The following is an 18,228-nucleotide window of genomic DNA, read 5'->3' on the forward strand; positions in this document are numbered from 1 at the left end:
ATACGTTTACATCAAAAGCGTTTGGTTCTCTCTCAAAGGGAACAAACAATGGAAAGATATTGAGATGTTTATTCATGAAGTCCATAATTCTGTAGACGTGAATTTTGAAGGGGCTTGTAGTTCGTTTGCTGATTACAGTTCTACCGATAAGGAAGAAACTTGTCTGATTGACATCCAGAACGATCTTAGAGTTATGTTGCTTTCCCATTCCAAGTGTTCCAGTCTAAGTATCACCAACAATGCCTACAATAAGGTGGGCATCTTGACTTAATTCCATTGTATAAAGGAGTTCATACCTAACATTTATCTGATATGGGGAACACTTCTAGTCGATTATAGACAGAGTTATACCCTAGTGAACTTTGCAGAGGAGGAGGAGGAGGAGGAGGAGGGGGTAAAGTCCCCTTTTCTCAACATAATTCAAATACATTATGTTTCTTCGTTCTGCCTCATAAACTTTAAAAACCGTGGTTATAAAGAAGAACATGCTTATAGCATCCCAGACTTCTCTAAAAGGAACCAATGATCGCACAATCAACTTACCAACTTTAAGTACTTTTTCTTGGACTGCAGGTCAGTCGTCAACAATATTACAGCAACTTCTGATATGGGCGAAAGGTTGGTGGTGAAGGGGTGGTTGGAGGGGGGGGGGAGAGAGGTTGAGGGTAGGAGACTAAGATGTTATGAACAATTTTCTTAAAGAAGAGGGTGTCCCTAGATGTAAAATGGTGTTATATTTGAAAATATTGAAACAATGTTGAAGAACTGCTGAGACTTTTCACATGAGAGGGTAACGTGTTCCCCATCGATTTGAGATAAGTTTTGGTTAAAATGAAGTTGCTTATTTGCAAAATGGTTGCATTTAAAAGTAACCAAAATATACTTTTTGAAACAAATTGATACGTTGAAGAATACTCAACTGTTATATAGTCCTGTATGAGGGGTCAATATTCCCAAAAATAATTGTAAAATTGTGTTTGACTAATTACAACATTTTATTATATTTTGTAACTTTTGAAACATTGTGGAAGAATTTTTAACTGTATCAATGGGGGGGGGGCGGTTGGGAGGAGGAAGGGGGGGTTACCGAGCTACCCATTGATAACATTTTGTTTCGCCCATGTCCTTATTATATATCATTAACATACAGTGTATACCTGAAATTATGCCACATAGCATTGATACAAGATATTAACATATTTTATGCTGAAATATCAATAAAAAGGCACATAATTAATGATATTACTTTATTGTTAACTTTGCTCTTTAATTTGAAAGCGTAAAAAGAATGGAAAATGTAAGAGTATAAAAGAGGAAGCTTGCTTGCTAAAGTTTTGTGAGGCGGATGGTATTCCATGGTAAGATGGGTATGATTTTTTTGATGCCCAATTGAGTTCTCTCTGAAGGGTCTTGGAAAATGAAATTAACTGTTAACTCGAAAGCTCCAATTATGTATTAAAAACTGATCATTTCATAAAATAGAGCACTAGTGAAAAAGAAAGAAAAACCTTCTTAAATGCAGTTATTGAAAGTTGAGGACAAAATAACTCGAAGCTATTAAGTCTCAATTATTGCTCTTAAAATGTAATTAAAATTACTGGCTAAAATGAATATATTTATTTCCTTAAAACAGTGCTATCACTAAGTATAACTAACGTAACTAAAAATGATGGGGAGCTTTGACCTTTATAATATATTTTGATACATGTCGCACGTTTGATCCAATCCTCAATCTGAGGTTAGTCATTTTAAAACGCTTCTTTACCACAAGTAGCCGATAACAACTAGTCCTTCATTGCGCCCCTTCACTTCAACAAACACATTCAATGATTGATCCCATGATGTATCAGTTTATAACGTGTTAGAATCACACAGTGTGCACTAAGTATTTACACTAAATCTGCTACAACTGGCGGCGCTATTAGGGTTCGTTTCATTGTATTCACAGTTTTTTTGTAACCTAAAAAGGTATCTGGGTGACCAGGCTACAGTTTAAAGCTACTGAATGTGGCGCTATGCAAATCCGGAGTATGAGGTGAGAGACGAAGTATATACAAATATTATTATGGAATAGAGCAACGACTTGTAACTCGGGTCTAATTTATGACAATAACATTTCCGAAAATATGTTAGGACACGAAAACATAGTTATTTTGTAACATAAGAAATTAAATACACACTATTACTCTCAATTCAGTTCCCATCGATGTCGGAGAAGGTCGGTGTAACAACAGTCTGACATATTTTGTGATCATTTCTTCCAAATAAACGTTATGTCTGGTTGCTGAATACAGAGAACAAATGATAGGGGGAAAAAGAAAGTAAAATGTGTCAAATGTTATTTCACTGTGCCATTCGTCTTTCAGGTTAGTCTGAAGATGTTGAACTCAATATTAACTATGGATTGTTCTGAATCACGCAAACTTACATTTTTTTTTATAATTTCTTTACAATACATATGCTACTTGCACACTTAATTGTGAATTGAAAGGCATTAAACAGTTCTAAAAGAATCGACAAAGAAAGTAGAGAAATAATACAAGAAATTAATTAAGCTTCCAAAGATGTAAAGCCGACTGCGTACCATTCTGACTAAAAAGAGTTTAAGTCTCAAATTTCTGGACGTGGAATGAAAGCAGTTAACTTGATGGGAGCCTCACAGAGCGAGATGTGTTTCTTTTCCAATTTTGTTTGTTTCTTTGTATTCAACAAAAGGTTTATAAATTTCAATTGGAGATATATTAACGCTGCTAGAATGATTACGTTGGTTGATCTCAAATATTAGTATGGAAACTAATTCAGCAACCTGGTGAAGTTTGCAACCTGTTCCTACGTACCGTTGACACTAGTTTTACTAATAGAGAACCTGAAGCAACCACGTGTGATGTCACAGAGGGACACGGACAATGGGAGTGAGTTTATCTCAACATACGTGTCAGTAATTGGCATAATGTTACGTTTACATCCCCCTTGAGCAACACTGGAACTATAGCTTATCTAAGGTATAAAGATACAGTGACAAAGAAAACAAAACACATTTTAAAGTCAGTGTGCAACCCTGACATCACGCCTATGTGCTTCTGCATCACTTATGGTACAATTTGTGTCAATTTTAATTATTTCGTTTATTCATTTTTCTGCCATTAAATCACAATAAAGTACATTTCTTAATATATAGTTATAGCAATGAGGCAGCCGGACCAGAAGTAAGATCACTTTCTAGTCTGGTCCCATACAAAGTTAAATTATCAATATCTTGAAAACGGCAGGTAGGAAAGAGATACAAATTTCACTTGGATGCATAGACCACGTTCTTTTTGCATCAATCAAAAATAAACTTTCCTCAGAACTATCCTCTTAAGAAATGAAAACTAGACTAGGCCGTATCAGATACTAATCAGAACCGTGCAGCATATTGCGCGACCAGCTCTTTACTATTTAACCATTATACCTCAGCGAGAGAGATTGACAGGTCCACCGGATAGCCTTTGCGCTGGCATGTTGGGTATCGAACTGGTTGCATCTCCCTTTTTGTTTTTCTTGACATCGGTGTTGCGAGCTGGGTTGAGAAATGGTACATTATTAATCTACATTTAAGCCATATGATCAATGAAACGTAAATTATTTGCTGCCAATCTGCTGAAATATATTGCTGACTTAGATATGAATATGATAAATATAATGAAGAGTGCCTATAGATTATTTCATTTATTTAAGGCAAGAGGGAATTAGTTGCAATAAAGTTTCAGATATAAAACACAGGGCCATATAGAAAACCTATGTAGAAAACTCGTATTTTAATAAAGCTCTGGAGGATAGATCACTTTCTCAAGCTGTTTATCATTATTATCTGGTAAAAAGTAGCCAAACCTCCCACTACAATTAGAAAGTGGAATGCTCTGTTTAACGACTAAAACCCCGATGATTGGAACCGGATTTTTAAGATGCCATGGTTATCAGTAAATGAAGTGAATATCCATTATTTTCAGTTTTCGATTTTAACACATGATTTTACCGACCAATAGAATTTTAAGTTTGATGGGACAAATTAATGACCTCTCTGTTCATTTTGTAATACTAAAAACATCTAGTTTGGAACTGCACCTACATCTCTATTTTCTTTTCGACGTTGAAATGAAATTACTTAACAAGCAGTTCTTTTAAAAAGCAGCATAGTTTTCTGGATATAAATATACTTTTGCATCCTTATTAATTCCTTATCCTCCATATAAAATATTTCATTTTCTGCTGTAAACAGAAAAAGGAAAATCCATCCTTTAATGTCTTCTTTCAAAATAAAATGCATTCTACAAGTTGAGATGCATATATTTGGTAGAAATATGGATACAAACTCAAAGAAATTTGTTGCCGTTTAGTAAATAGAACATTTTCTGTGGAGTATTTTTTTAACCGTTGTACATATTTTTTTTTATTCTAAACACTACACAGATTAACTATAAACAGCTTTAATGGTATTTGTTTGAAACCGAATACCAGCCAAACAGACGAAGGTGGTATCGTTATTGACGCTATTGCTTCGTGGAACTCATTATACCTGTATCTGTTCTTGACAAGGCATTACCGTCTTGCTACATCGTATTTGATATTCAGTGATTTTTTTCCATATTGGAGCTTGTGATAGAAAGGTACACTCTCATTGTATTCTAATTTTACCTATAAACTAAGCTACTGTGAAACAGGCGAAAGATAAATAGATATATAAATAAATAAATAGATAATATGTCATTTATATGGCATTTCATATTTTCAAAAGGTAGAACTTTACCAGCTTTGCAATCAAAACCATTGAGAGCATTGTCATGTTAACAGGTCCAACATTTTAGTTTCAGCATTTGCAAAATCAATCTTTGTCACAGAACATAAGCATTTTCTAAAACGTAGACATTCCCATTTAAATTAAAGGCACATGTTGCTGGATCATGAAATATTTAGACTTGCCTTAGTTTTCAACCTGCTGCGTGAAGGGATCATATAACATCTGTGATATCTCCCAAATGGAATAAAATTCATATAGCTGTTTTGGTAAGTTATGCATGACATTTACTTCCATCACATGAACCAGTTATGATGCTTGGGTTTGTATCGCCTTTGAATGGTCTTTTTGGCTTCATAAATGAAGTGTCACTAATAGATAGATAAAGCAGGAAGCTTTCAATTGGCATGCATCGACTTACACTTGTGCCTTTTAATCTTCAATCGGCGCCGCTTTATATATTTATAACTGAAACTATTAATATTAAAAAAAATAAGTCAAAGTAACAAGTGCCACATATAGACTATCATGACATGTGTTTTATTTATTCACTAACCAGATCTTGAGCTTAATGGACTGCGATTTGCTGCCGTAAGATACGCTCTTTCAGGTGCTTGTGAAGATTTTCCACCCATCAAAGACTTTTCTCTGTTTCCTTGTTGCTTTCTGACCTGTGATTGAAAAGGTGCAGAATATTATTTGTGTTATAATTCAAACCAGGTTTACAGTCTAGTTCAACACCACACGGCTGATATTATAATCGTATCATGTACATCATTTATATCATTTACTGTAAGCCTGTAGCAGAAAAAATGAAACGTCATGTCATATTTCAGTGGAGAGGATATACCATATTGATGGACGCGCCTGATGTCGGTCTCAACTTTGAGTTCAGTCTTTTACCGCACCCCATCCCAAAATAATCCAGAGTTCCAAAAGTGCTGTGTCCAAATACAGTTCCAAGTCCATAGTAAGGTTAACTTAGGTTATAAAACCTGGTCCAATAATCAAATGCAGCGGCATCATCATCATATTATTATGATCATGTTTCATTCCAATGGGCAGTGGCGTCGCCAGGTGGTAGCCTGGGGGAATGTGGGGCACGTGCCACCCCCTAGAAGTGTCCCCAGATGCGATTTGTAGTGTTAAGAAAAAATAATTAAGCAAAAACTTTATATCTGCCTCAATTAAACACATAAATATCGGACAGACTAAGACCGAAAATTCTTGAACATGAAAATACTTGCAAAATATAGTATTAGATGCATCCAAAGATTCTTTTTTATGAAAGTTCCTTACAATGATAAACTATAATTATACCTCAGTTTGAGAGAGATAGACAGGTTCACCCGATAGCCTTTGCGCTGGCATGTTGGATATCGAACTGGTTGCATCTCCCTTTTTGATTTTCTTGACATCGGTGTTACGAGCTGGGTTGAAAAATGGTACATTATCAATCTACATTTAAGGCCATATGATAAGTGAAACGTGAATTAATTGCTGCCAATCTGCAGAAATATATTGCTGACTTTGATATGAATATGATAATGATAAAGAAGAGTGCCTATAGATTGTTTCAATTATTTAAGGCAAGAGGGAAAGGACATGGAACATGATGTTGGGAATTAGTTGCAATAAAGTTTCAGATATCAAATACGGTGGCCTTATAGAAAACCGTGACACCTATTTAGACAACTCGTATTTTAATAAAGCTCTGAAGAATAGATCTATTTCTCAAGCTGTTTATCATTATTATCTGGTAAAAAGTAGCCAAACCTCCCACTACAATAAGAAAGTGGAATGCACTTTTTAACGACTAAAACCCCGATGATTGGAACCGGATTTTTAAGATGCCATGGTTATCAGTAAATGAAGTGAATATCCATTATTTTCAGTTTTCGATTGTAACACATGATTTTACCGACCAAAAGAATTTTAATTTTGATGGGAAAAATTAATCACCTCTCTGTTCATTTTGTAATACTAAAAACATCTAGTTTGGAACTGCACCTATACGTTTATTTTTATATTCGACGTTGAAATGAAATTTCTTAACAAAACACCTCTCTGTTCATTTTGTAATACTAAAAACATCTTGTTTGGAACTGCACCTATACGTTTATTTTTTATATTCGACGTTGAAATGAAATTTCTTAACAAGTAGTTTGCATTTTATAAAGCAGGATAGTTTTCCTGGTATAAAAATACACCTTTTGCATCCGTATAAATTCCTTATCCTACATATGAAATATTTCATTTCTGATGTAAACAGATAAAAGAAAAACCAGCCTTTAATGTCTTCTTTTACAAAGTGAAATGTATTCTACAAGTTGAGATGTATATATTTGGTAGAAATATGGATACAAACTCAAAGAAATTTGTTGCCCTACGGTAAATAGAACATTTTCTGTCGAGTATTTGTTTTTAACCGTTTTATATATTTTTTTTAAAACTTTAACATTACACAGGTTTCTATAGAAAGCATTAATGGTATTTGTTTTAAACAGAATACCGGCAAAACAGCAGAAGGTGGTATCGTTATTGACGCTATTGGTTCGTGGAACTCATTTTACCTGTATCTGTTCTTGACAAGGCATTACCATGGTACTTCTTATTTGATATTTAGCTATTTTTCTTATTGGAGCTTTTGATAGATTCTATGTTTATACTCTATACCTATAAACTAAGCTACAGTAAAATAAGAGATATATAAATTGATAGATAGATACATGAAATATAAATAAATAGATAATATGTCATGTATATGGCATTTGACATTTTCAAGGTAGAACTTAACCAGCTTTGCAATCAAAACCGTTGCCAGCATTGTCATGTTATAGGTCCAACATGTTAGTTGCAGAATTTGCAAAACCAATCTTCGCTTCAGAACATAAGCATTTTAATACGTAAAAATCCCCGTACAAATTAAAGACACATGCTGATGGAACATGTAATATTTAAACTTTTTTAAGTCTTCAGCCTGCTGCGTAAAGGGACATTTCATCTGTTATATTCTCCCAAATGGAATAAACTTTGTTTAGCTGTTTTGGGTAACTTTTGCATGACATTTACTTGCATCACAAGAACCAGTAATGATGGATGGGTTTTTGTTACCTTTGACTGTGTTTTTTTTGGCTTCACAAATGAAGTGCCACTATTAGATAAAACAGGACGTTTTTAATTGGCATTCGTCGACTAACACTTGTGCCTTTTTAATCTTCAAACGACGTCGCTTTATATATTTATAACTGAAACTAGTAATAGTCATAAAATAAGTCAAAGTAACAAATGCCACATATAGACTACCATAACCTCTGTTTTATTAATTCACTTACCAGAGCTTAAGGTAAGTGAACTGCGATTTGATGACGCAGGAAAAGGTCTTTTAATTGCTTGTGAAGATTTTCCACAATCCAAAGAGTTTTCTTTGTTTCCTTGTTGCTTGATGTCCTGTGATAAAAAACCAGGTTTGCAGTCTAGTTCAGCAACACACGCAAAAAAAATAATCGTATCATTTACAGGTCGATTTTCAAACTGTAGGTCCTGTAGCAATGTCATGTCATATTTTAAAGGAGATAATATACCATATTGATAGACGGGCCTGATGTCGGTCTCAACTTTGAGTTCAGTCTCTCATCGCAGCCCCACCCCAAAATAATTCAGAGTTCCAAAATTTCGTGTCCAAATACAGTTTCAAGTCCATAGTAAGTTGAATTAGGTTATACAATCCTGGTTCAATAATCAAATGCAGCTGCATCATAATATTATTATTTTTAACAATATTTTTCATTCCAATAGGCAGTGGCGTCGCCAGGTGGTAGCCTGTGGGGGGGGGGGGAGGGGGGAAGGGCACGTGCAGTCCTCCCAAAAAATGTGTCCCCAGATGCGATTTGAAAGGTTAAGAAATATACTCAAACAAAAACTTTATCTGCTTCAATTAAACACATAAATATCGGACAGACTAAACCCGAAAATTCGTGAACATGAAAATGCTTCAAGTTGCAAAATATAGTACCAGATTGTATCTAAGGACCCTTAGTTAATCAAAACTGTCTCAAATGGGGACTCCCATCCCTTTAACCCCCCCCCCCCCCCCCAGGGTAGCATTCACATATTAACATTCTGCCCACCTAATTAAGTGCGGTGCCCCCAAGATTGAAATGTCTGGCAAAGCCACTTCCTATGGGTTGCTTTACTTTGTCAGTTACTTACAAATGATCATAGTTATCGCAATCTTCATCATATTGTAAAATCGTTGTCGAGGATCCCTTTGCAATGACAGATTACGGAAGCAAAGAGTATGGGTCAAATTGACTAGCACAACGTTTGTCAGACCACTTCACTGACATTAATAGAATTAGGAAAAACTACCTGATTCATAAACTAACCTTCGCTGTCCATACACTTACCCCTGACTTGCAGTATGTGGTACCAATGTCCTTATTTGCAATGTCAGAGTCTTGCAGCACTTGTTCCTTTGGAGGAAAGGATCTTGATACCTTTGCTTCTGAAGTAAATAAAGAATTGAAACAGAACCAGAGAGCCATATACCTTAGTGACTTACAATTTCCTCAAAATTCAAAATATCTATCTGACTAATTTAGAGTTAAATTAGTCCAAGAATGAAGTGAGAATCAGTAAAGGTTTGTAGCAATCACTTACAGGCATCAACCAAATCAATCACTGAAAATGATTTTTTAAGGATAGATGTCTAAACCAAGAACACTTTTCAAATTTTAAGCTAGCAATCGCTTTAATGCTTGTTGAGACTTACATGACATTGTTGTGGAATAGTTTTGAGAAATGTGTCAATGTTTTCACCTTTTTAACCCGAGAGCCAAGTTGTGCTTCTTTAAGTTTACCTGTTGACACCTTAATTGAGACTCAGAGAGAGAGAGAGAGAGAGGGGGGGGGGGGTGGGGGACATGGTAGAAGGTTAAAGAGAATTTTTAAAGCAAGAGTATGAATTCTGAAGCAGATTCTATTCACCTGGATGCCAGGTATGTTTCGTTGAAGACATATAGAGACCCTTCACAGAACTAAACTGAACTGAATTTGACCAAACTAGATTAATTGTAGCTTTAACTTGGAGTTATCATGTTTAACAAGTTTTCCGATTTGATGCCTGTTGACATCATGTGACCTTTCACCTCTACCAATTTTAGTATGATTTTGCACTCACCAAGCTGGATCTACATACTACGTATCAAAATAAAGAAAGATATACTCCTTGTGTTATCATGTTTACAAGATTTTCACTGAAATTTTGACCGAAATGACCTTTGATCTCCACCTATTTCAATAGAGTTCTTGTACTAAACAAGCTGAATCTGTATACCATGTGTGAATTTCGACAAAGTTGTACCTCTTCATTTATCGTGTTCGCAAAGTTTTCATACGTTGACATCTGTGACCCCCAATGACCATTGAACTTCGCAGCAAACACACTGCTCCTTGTATTTAATGAGACAGATCCACATACCAAGTATGACGTTAACCCACCATTAACATTTTTTAGTTACCGTGTTAACAAGCGTCACATACGCACACATGCGCTCACGCACACACACCACCGCATAGATACATTTTGCCTCTGGCGAGGAATAAAAGAGCACTACAAGCCAAGCCAAATAATTCATATGCGAAAGCCTCTGTTGTGTACTGAAAGAGATCTTTGAGGTATTGACCAAAGTACAAGGTGAAAGAATCATAAAAACACTTTATCAGAAGAAAATGAACTATAACATGCTAGATTGCATATTAAACTTTACATGTTGAAGGAGACGCGGGAATCACGATCTTACATTTCCTTATACTTATTTAAGAAATTGAAATAAATACAAAACCTGTTTGTGTTGTACCGGGCTGCATAGGTTTTTGGGTAGAGGAATAACCAGACGTTGAAGCACCTTTGTCCGATACTCGCTATTTTGCAACAAAAAGACAACAATACGTTATTCAACAATCAACGAACAGTAAATGATTGAATATAAATTTCATTTAAATTTCAAAAGAGCTGTCGATAGAACTATTTTCTTTCCAGTTTTCTCTTGTTATAGATATCCTAGCTATCATATATAGTCAGGTTTGACAAACGTCCTCCTACTACAGTTAACGTGTATCCTTTCACATAGATCTTGAAATCAATTAAATGAAAAGGTAACTTCAGTTGACGATTTTAGGGATAAAAAGATATTTGATATATAACCGAACCCATAAAGTTTATAAAACGCCGATGAGTTGGTGGGGAGGATCAACTGAATCAAGTAAATGTTATTCTAAGGCGGCACAATCAACGGAAAATATCAATCGATTTTGTGTTTACCAATGCAGAGGTGGCTTTGTTTTCTGGTCTGTTGTACTCTGATTGATGGATGACCTTCTCCACTGGTTTTTTGCTGTGGGCATCCTGGGTGTGAGGATTAGTTGACCGAGGCTAGCGAGATACGAAGACATAAACTGAAATTAGTAATTGCATTTGTCCATTAAAGTTTGAAATTATATTGCACACAAATTTATCTGTCGGCCAATAAACTGTAGAGATAAGGGCGGTATCAAAATGAGTCATATGATTGCCAAAATAACATGTAAATGAATGCCACAGATACACTTCTGATCAAGTTATGCAGAATAAATATCCCCTTGGCAAAACACTTTGATGTGCAGTGTATGTGGCCTTCTGGTAATAAGTTTGTAATCAAAAAAGAAATATTTGAAAATGACAATGTATTGAAAAAAATATTGTAAGATATTTACTAGGGTATAAAGAAACATCTTGTTTGATTTTCCTGAAGCAGCTACCAGACTTTCCTTTCCTTCAGATTGCTCCATTATAGTTACACACTCTTTCCGTTTGTCCAGACTTCCTGTTGAAATTAGGGATCGGCCATCTTGACTATATTTTGCAAAACTGCAATCAACGTCTCCTTGTTTCTTGGACCACAACATGAAAATACACCCTTCTTTGTCTGTGCAAGCATTTAATGGACAATACTCGTTCCTTCCGATATTTTCGATTTCATGTTTGAGAACTGATAGACCACCTTGCCTCGTAACTATGCAGGCACTTTTCGCAATAACATCACAGACCAGGAGATCGCGTTCAAGAATCAGAATATCTGCTATGGATTTTACGATCTTTGTCAAATCTAGAGTTTGCACGTGTGTGAGATGTTCGTTAAAGACATATATATTCAAGTTGCTTGCACCCACATATATTTGCTCAGTATCTCGATCTGTGGCTACACACGATATACGCCATGTGTATACCCACAATGGGATGATTCTAGAAATGTCCTCTTTGAACAATATTGACAAATCTTGAGTATTAAAAATAGTTATCAAATTTAAATTTGAAGCAATAACGACCTTTGCATCTGAAAGAGAGGCTATGAAACATTTTGGACCACATTTTTTTCCCTCAATTGTGGTGAATTGTTTTTGCTCTCCTTCGGAATCTATTATAGCAAGAAATGAGTTATATCGTGATTCATAACCCGTGATCGCTATGCGGTTTTTCCCACAACTAGTTATACTTTGAATTTTTTGCTTGGTACCTTTCATTGCATCAATTTTGATGACTCTTACAGATTTGATGCTCAGTATCGAGGCAAGTTCGAATGATTCCTTTTCAAATTCATCAGCCAATCGCTTGCATTCGATGTGTAACTCAGGCAGGCATTGTATGGTAATCCTGTCATCGTCAGCGTGACGAATGCTTTCACTTGTTGCGTTATAATTACACATTCTGACTGCTAATTGATTAACAACTACCGATATTTCCGAAACTTTGGCAACTTTCTTTTCCTGTTCCTGTTTAGCATCGTCATTTTTTTTCTCCATCTTCTTCTCTATTTGTTTTCGCTCGGATGATAATTTTTGTAGGGTAATGTTGTGATTTTTGTCCAACGTTTCTCTCTCTTCTTTGTCGCCCTTGTGAATCTCCTCTAGTTTGTTGTCGTATTTCTCATTGATTTTTCGAATTTCTTTCTTTCTGTCTTCTCTTATCGATGCCTCTTGCTTTTGCAAACTTTGATCCAACTTATCTTTACTTTTCTTTAGGCAGTCTTTCGCTTTTTCTCTAGTCTTATCTACCATCGCAAGCATTTCTCTTTCATGCTGGTCTTTCGTTTTCTGAGCAGCTGGATCATACATTGCCTCTACTCTGGCATTTGTTTCTTTAATTCCTTTAATCAATTCTTTGCACTTTTCATTGCATTTCTCAATATGTTCTTTTACTTCATTTAACTTTTCCTTCTCTTTTGCAGCGAGGGACTTCATATCACAAGTATTATGTCTCACATGATCTACAGTAGCGCATTTAAAACACACTGGAAGGTTGTTGCAAGTCGAGCAGCAAAGATCGACTGTTAACTCATCGTGTACGTCACACTTCTGAGGTTCCTTTAAAAATAAATATTTTTGCAAATCGAAACCGTCTGATGCGCAATCCTTGGCGGATATCACTTTCTCTTTATGATCACGAATGCTCTTGTTTGTAAGATGAAGTTGGTAACACTTGTCACATAGAAAGTTTTTACATTTAAAACAGAAACCAGCCATATGAACAGATTTTTCGGAACAGGCAAAACAGTCATTGATAGCTTTTCCGTTGAACGCAGACTTAATCTTTTGAAATTCTACTAAGTTTTCCATGTGATAGTCTGTTTTGAAGCCATCCAATCCTTTATCTGGTATGCTACACGTGTGTGAGCATGTAGGACATTTCAAATGCTTTCCATTGGGCACTTGTACTTCTTTTGTCAAGCATCCCTTACAAAATCGATGAAAACAAGATAAACGCTTGGGTTCTGTAAAGTAATCTTTACAGATTGAACATTTGACTTCAATGTTCTGTGGATTCGATGAAAGATCCATAATTGTCCTGTAAATGGAAACCGAAGAAGAATACAAAGCATTCAACGATCTTCTTAAATGTAAAATGGGTCTATGTGAAGTTTGTCAATGTCATACAAATAGTTCAGATTGCAAATAGGAAATTGTTTAACAGAATAAACGACAAATGTACATTACAATACAACTATTAAAATAATATGAAATGTTTGACATTCTACTCAAATGCGATGGCATGAATTCATGTACGCAACTTACGGGATGTAGTTACTTTCTTCTAAACCGTGTTTTAAAAGACTCTCTTTACAACTGACGTTGGCAACGCTGGGAGTATAACAACTATCTGTGAAAGCAGATATCGAAGTGTTAATAAACTTTTAAATATAAATCAAATATTTACGAAATTCATTAAACATCAGTACAAACTACATTGTACTTAAAGAGTGAGGAATATATTTGGATATACAACTGGTTACAACTTTAAGCGTCGAATTCTTAAAATAGTTTATAATGAATCAAGTTTTAGCGTTTTGGTCACTTTCCTAATATGCGTCATTTTTAACGATTTTGTGAATAGGATCATTGAAAAAAGGGAGTCACCGTACAAACCCCCAAATGACTTTGAAATCAATGTAACTCCTACGTGTACAAAACCACATGCAAGTCTCACAACAGTTTAAGTCAACTTAAAAGTAGGATAGTAACATTAAAAAAAAAACTAATTGTTTGGATTATAGGCTACGAATTTATATCTCATAAATTTGTACATTAGTATACGGTAAATAATTTTGATGTAAAAACACTTCATGAATACTCTTAGCTCTTACTTTTTCAAGGTTTTATAGATAAGCCCACTCGTGTAACGCCCGACAGCGAATCTCTTCTTGACAATATCTTTACTAATGTGCCAAATAAAGTTTGAATGTTTGGAATTCTTACGTACGATATTACCCTATTTTAACCGTTTCCAATACTACAGACTTTATCAAACACTCTCTACCCCTAAAGAACATTTGTTTGCCCCATAACTGATGTGAAACGTATATTTTTAATGAAAACATTACCAATAAAAACTGGGATAATATCTTAAACCAGAATTATGCTGATTCTGCATTACTTTATATTTCAGATATTGTACTCAACTCACTATAATGTTCGTTGGAACGTCACAAAACCCGTAAAAGCAAATCTTAGTACACCAGTAGCATTTCTTATGCTTTTCCAAATGACAACTACCGCCTTGATTACGTTAGATTTTGTTATAGAATAAATACTGTTATCCAGAACTGCTACAAAAACATCATTTTCTCGCTCTTTAGCGACAACAATAATAATACCAAACGTTATAGGGGTGTATTAAACTCAATTATAAAAGGAAACCTTCCACTCAACCATTTTCTTCAGAAGATGCACTATAATGGTATCGAATATGACGATTCCACCGATATTTGCACCATACTCAAGAATGATTTTACCAATATAGACCGTCTCCTGCTGATCGACTACAAGGTAGCTATCACTCCTTTAACAATATCCTTCATACTGCATCTCCTGCCAGTTGGTTCTTTTCCCCAACCGACGAGAAAGAAATTAGAAAGTTAGTCTGTAACCTAAAATATTCAAGTTGTGGCTTCGACTAAATAAATGTTAAATATCTCTCTAATCTTATCACGAAGCCTTCTTGTCACATCTTTAACTGCTCCTTATCAAATGGCGTTGTGCCATCTTCTTTGAAAACTGCCCGTGTTACCCAGATAGTTAAAACAGCAGAGAGGAATTGTGGTAACAACTATAGACATTTCTCTGTCCTTCCATGCTATTCAAAAATTCTAAAACGAGTTGTATGCAATCGCTTGCTTAACTTCCTAAACAAACACAACATAATATTTCAACACCAGTTTGGTTTTATTTCTGAGAAATCTACCGTACATGCCATCACATATCTTACAAATACATTGATTGTGTTTAGAACAAAGAATGAGCGTGTGTTTTTTCTCTCGATCTCTCAAAAGCTTTTGATACTTTCGATCACTCTATTCTTATATCTAGCTTTCACACTATGGTACTCGTAGAACTGCCCTAAGCTGGTTAAAAGCTACTTATTTGGTCGTTCTCAGTTTGTATCTATATGTCTAACTACCATTTTCTATTGGATGAAATGAAATGTTTTGCGCCTCAAGGCTTACCCTAGGGCCAACTACTATTTGTTATTTACATACGAATATATTATCCAAAGGAAAATATTTAAACACACTTATTAATAATATTAATACTGAATTTCGTAAATTAATAACAGTGTTTACTGCTAACAAGCTTCATCATAATGCTTATAAATCTTTTTTTAAATTTTTTCATCATCATAACCCAAAAAAAAAACAATAATCAATTTTAATGATATAGGAATCGCTTATCAGGATTGCTAAATACCCGTTCCCTATTCTACAAAATCCCTTGGTGTAATTTTAGTAACTGCACTCCCATGGATTCCTCACGTAACTTGTTTATGATTTTAGTTTTGACTCCCTTTGTCCTAAAATGACACTGAACCCCAACCGCAACTGCTCGAAGGATAGTAGCCGACCCTTTAAGAGGCATTCACTTACTACCCAAGTATAACATGTCCACTAATACTACATAAGTTCGGTTAGATATTTTACAGGTCTTTTTTAGCGATTTAAAGTGACCATTGACTTATAGCTAGCCAATAAAAAAATCAGCCAGTGACTTACTAAGTGTAATCTACTTCCCAAGTTTAAAGTTCATGCACCATATACTGGTGAGTGAGTTCCTGTTTACGAGACAGGTATTGTTTCTAACAAGCTCTATTGGCAGAATTGAACTCATATAAGAGATGACCATTGACAGCCCAAATCGTTGTGTGGTCCCAGCGTTGACATATTCCTTAGTTCTATTGTGCGCTGTTAAAAAAAAACACTGAATTATTACTGTATCACTCACCCTGAGTGGCATCTTTCCTATATCGTTTGAACGCACTTTGAATGTTTGACTTTTTTCCACCAAGGCCCGATTTCTCCAAAGCTTCAAGAAGCTTTGAGATGTCATCTTCTGTTATTTGACCCGTCTCGACAAGTGTGTTTACAAATTCCAGTCCGTTCCCCTTGACTTTTTCACACAATACCGGCTCAAATTCGAAGTAAGTTGCAAGATCGTCGATAACAGAACTGGTCAGTTGCTTAGATACATGTAGTTTAAAAGCCCCAAATCCTGAAGGAAAAGAAACATGCACAGAAACTGTTAGTACTGAGTGTTCATTGCTATATTGTCATCATATTTCACTAGTCTACCAAGCAGCTTCAAGTAAGTTGTAATAATTGCCTACAATTGATAACAAATTTAACTGTAAATGAAAACAACTTGAAACCAGAAAGCCAGGTAGCTTAGTGATTCCCCATATAATTTTCTCAAATATCACATAGCCATCTCACAAAATAACGAGCAAGTTAGTTAAGTTGTCCAAGAATTAAGTGTTTTTCAGTTTGCATAACTCACTTGTGGGCATCAAACATTGAATTTTCTGGTAAAAGTTTTAGAAGGAAAATCAACTCTGCCATCAACAAATTTGATAACTGTTATTAATGAATGAGAGAGACATGACATTGTTAATACACTGTAACATATTTTTCACGTCTTAGCATCAAAGGCAAAGACAGCTAGATATATCTAGAGTGTTCACTATTACCGACTTCAAGTGATTAAGCAATGTTCTTGTAATAATGTGAACACACCACAATCAAGTTTGAAATTCTTCTAAGCTTCTTTAACTCACTAATGTGGATCAACATGCAAATTATGAAGTTTGTAAAGATTTACTTATCGAAGTTTGCATTTTCAATATTTTCATATTTGACGTAGGCTTACATCATATGTCCTTTGAAATTCATAAAGCAAGTTGGAGTCTGCTGCTTGACCTGTTGACTGTTTATCTGAAATGACCTTCGACCTCAATCTGGTTTTTATAAAGCTTTTTGTACAAAGATGGGCCTGAACAAAGATGCGCTCATTGAATTATGCTGTAGCTGTTACAGGGTATTCAGACTTTGACCTTTGTTGATTTCAAATGACCATTTGGTTAATAAGATGAATTCACAAACAAAGTGTGGAGTTCATTTACAATGAATTATTTAAGTGACAGTATGCAGAAGCAGGTATCACATACCAGGGAATAATTTGGTGTTCAAATTTTGTGTAGCAGTTTTGTTAGCTCTGACTTTTGTCTATTATAAATTTTATAGTCCCTGTGCACAAAAAATGTTGTTAGTATTGGAACCAAAATTTATTCACAAAGACAATTACGCAAGTAGTTTGCTCTTCACATTCATACCAGTTCGACTTCCGTCTGTTCCATCCATGTTCAATTCTGCCAACAAAAAAAAATTATATATTACATCATGTGCAAGTTGCAAAGCGTATATTCAGTTCGTTGCATTGTACAATTTTTCACATATTAAAAAAGTTTGCGACCAGTCACATCAGACTATACATCTCAATTAGAATGTTGAAATTGTTTGGCAAGTTGTATCTACTGCTTAAACCTGCAGGCAATTATTGATTTATGAAGTTGGTCGATGTTTTTTGGTTTA

The 18,228-nt window shown here is 35.1% G+C and overlaps 1 protein-coding gene across 13 annotated transcripts in view; it reads right to left on the reverse strand.

Moving 5' to 3' along the window:
• Positions 1–1,184: 1,184 nt before the first annotated feature.
• LOC139970090 (uncharacterized) overlaps positions 1,185–18,228 on the reverse strand; it is a 22,549-nt gene continuing 5,505 nt past the window's right edge. For 2 of the 13 annotated variants that reach the window (XM_071975777.1, XM_071975778.1), the window contains 13 exons: positions 17,957–18,005; positions 17,805–17,821; positions 16,586–16,852; positions 13,886–13,970; positions 11,531–13,658; positions 11,100–11,210; positions 10,621–10,699; positions 9,163–9,281; positions 8,110–8,224; positions 6,095–6,204; positions 5,331–5,445; positions 3,452–3,559; positions 1,185–2,284 (listed from right to left, as the gene is read on the reverse strand). In XM_071975777.1, coding sequence (XP_071831878.1) covers positions 3,453–3,559; positions 5,331–5,445; positions 6,095–6,204; positions 8,110–8,224; positions 9,163–9,281; positions 10,621–10,699; positions 11,100–11,210; positions 11,531–13,658; positions 13,886–13,970; positions 16,586–16,852; positions 17,805–17,821; positions 17,957–17,997 — 3,294 coding nt within the window. In that variant the 5' untranslated portion in view covers positions 17,998–18,005 and the 3' untranslated portion in view covers positions 1,185–2,284; position 3,452. Of the gene's footprint in view, positions 2,285–3,451; positions 3,560–4,555; positions 4,690–5,330; positions 5,446–6,094; positions 6,205–8,109; positions 8,225–9,162; positions 9,282–10,620; positions 10,700–11,099; positions 11,211–11,530; positions 13,659–13,885; positions 13,971–16,585; positions 16,853–17,137; positions 17,163–17,804; positions 17,822–17,956; positions 18,006–18,228 lie in introns of those variants that run through there. The other 11 variants (XM_071975786.1, XM_071975783.1, XR_011794051.1 and 8 more) reach the window with 10 other exon arrangements.

The sequence above is a fragment of the Apostichopus japonicus genome, chromosome 1 (genome assembly GCF_037975245.1).
Source record: "Apostichopus japonicus isolate 1M-3 chromosome 1, ASM3797524v1, whole genome shotgun sequence".
Classification (NCBI taxonomy): domain Eukaryota; kingdom Metazoa; phylum Echinodermata; class Holothuroidea; order Aspidochirotida; family Stichopodidae; genus Apostichopus; species Apostichopus japonicus.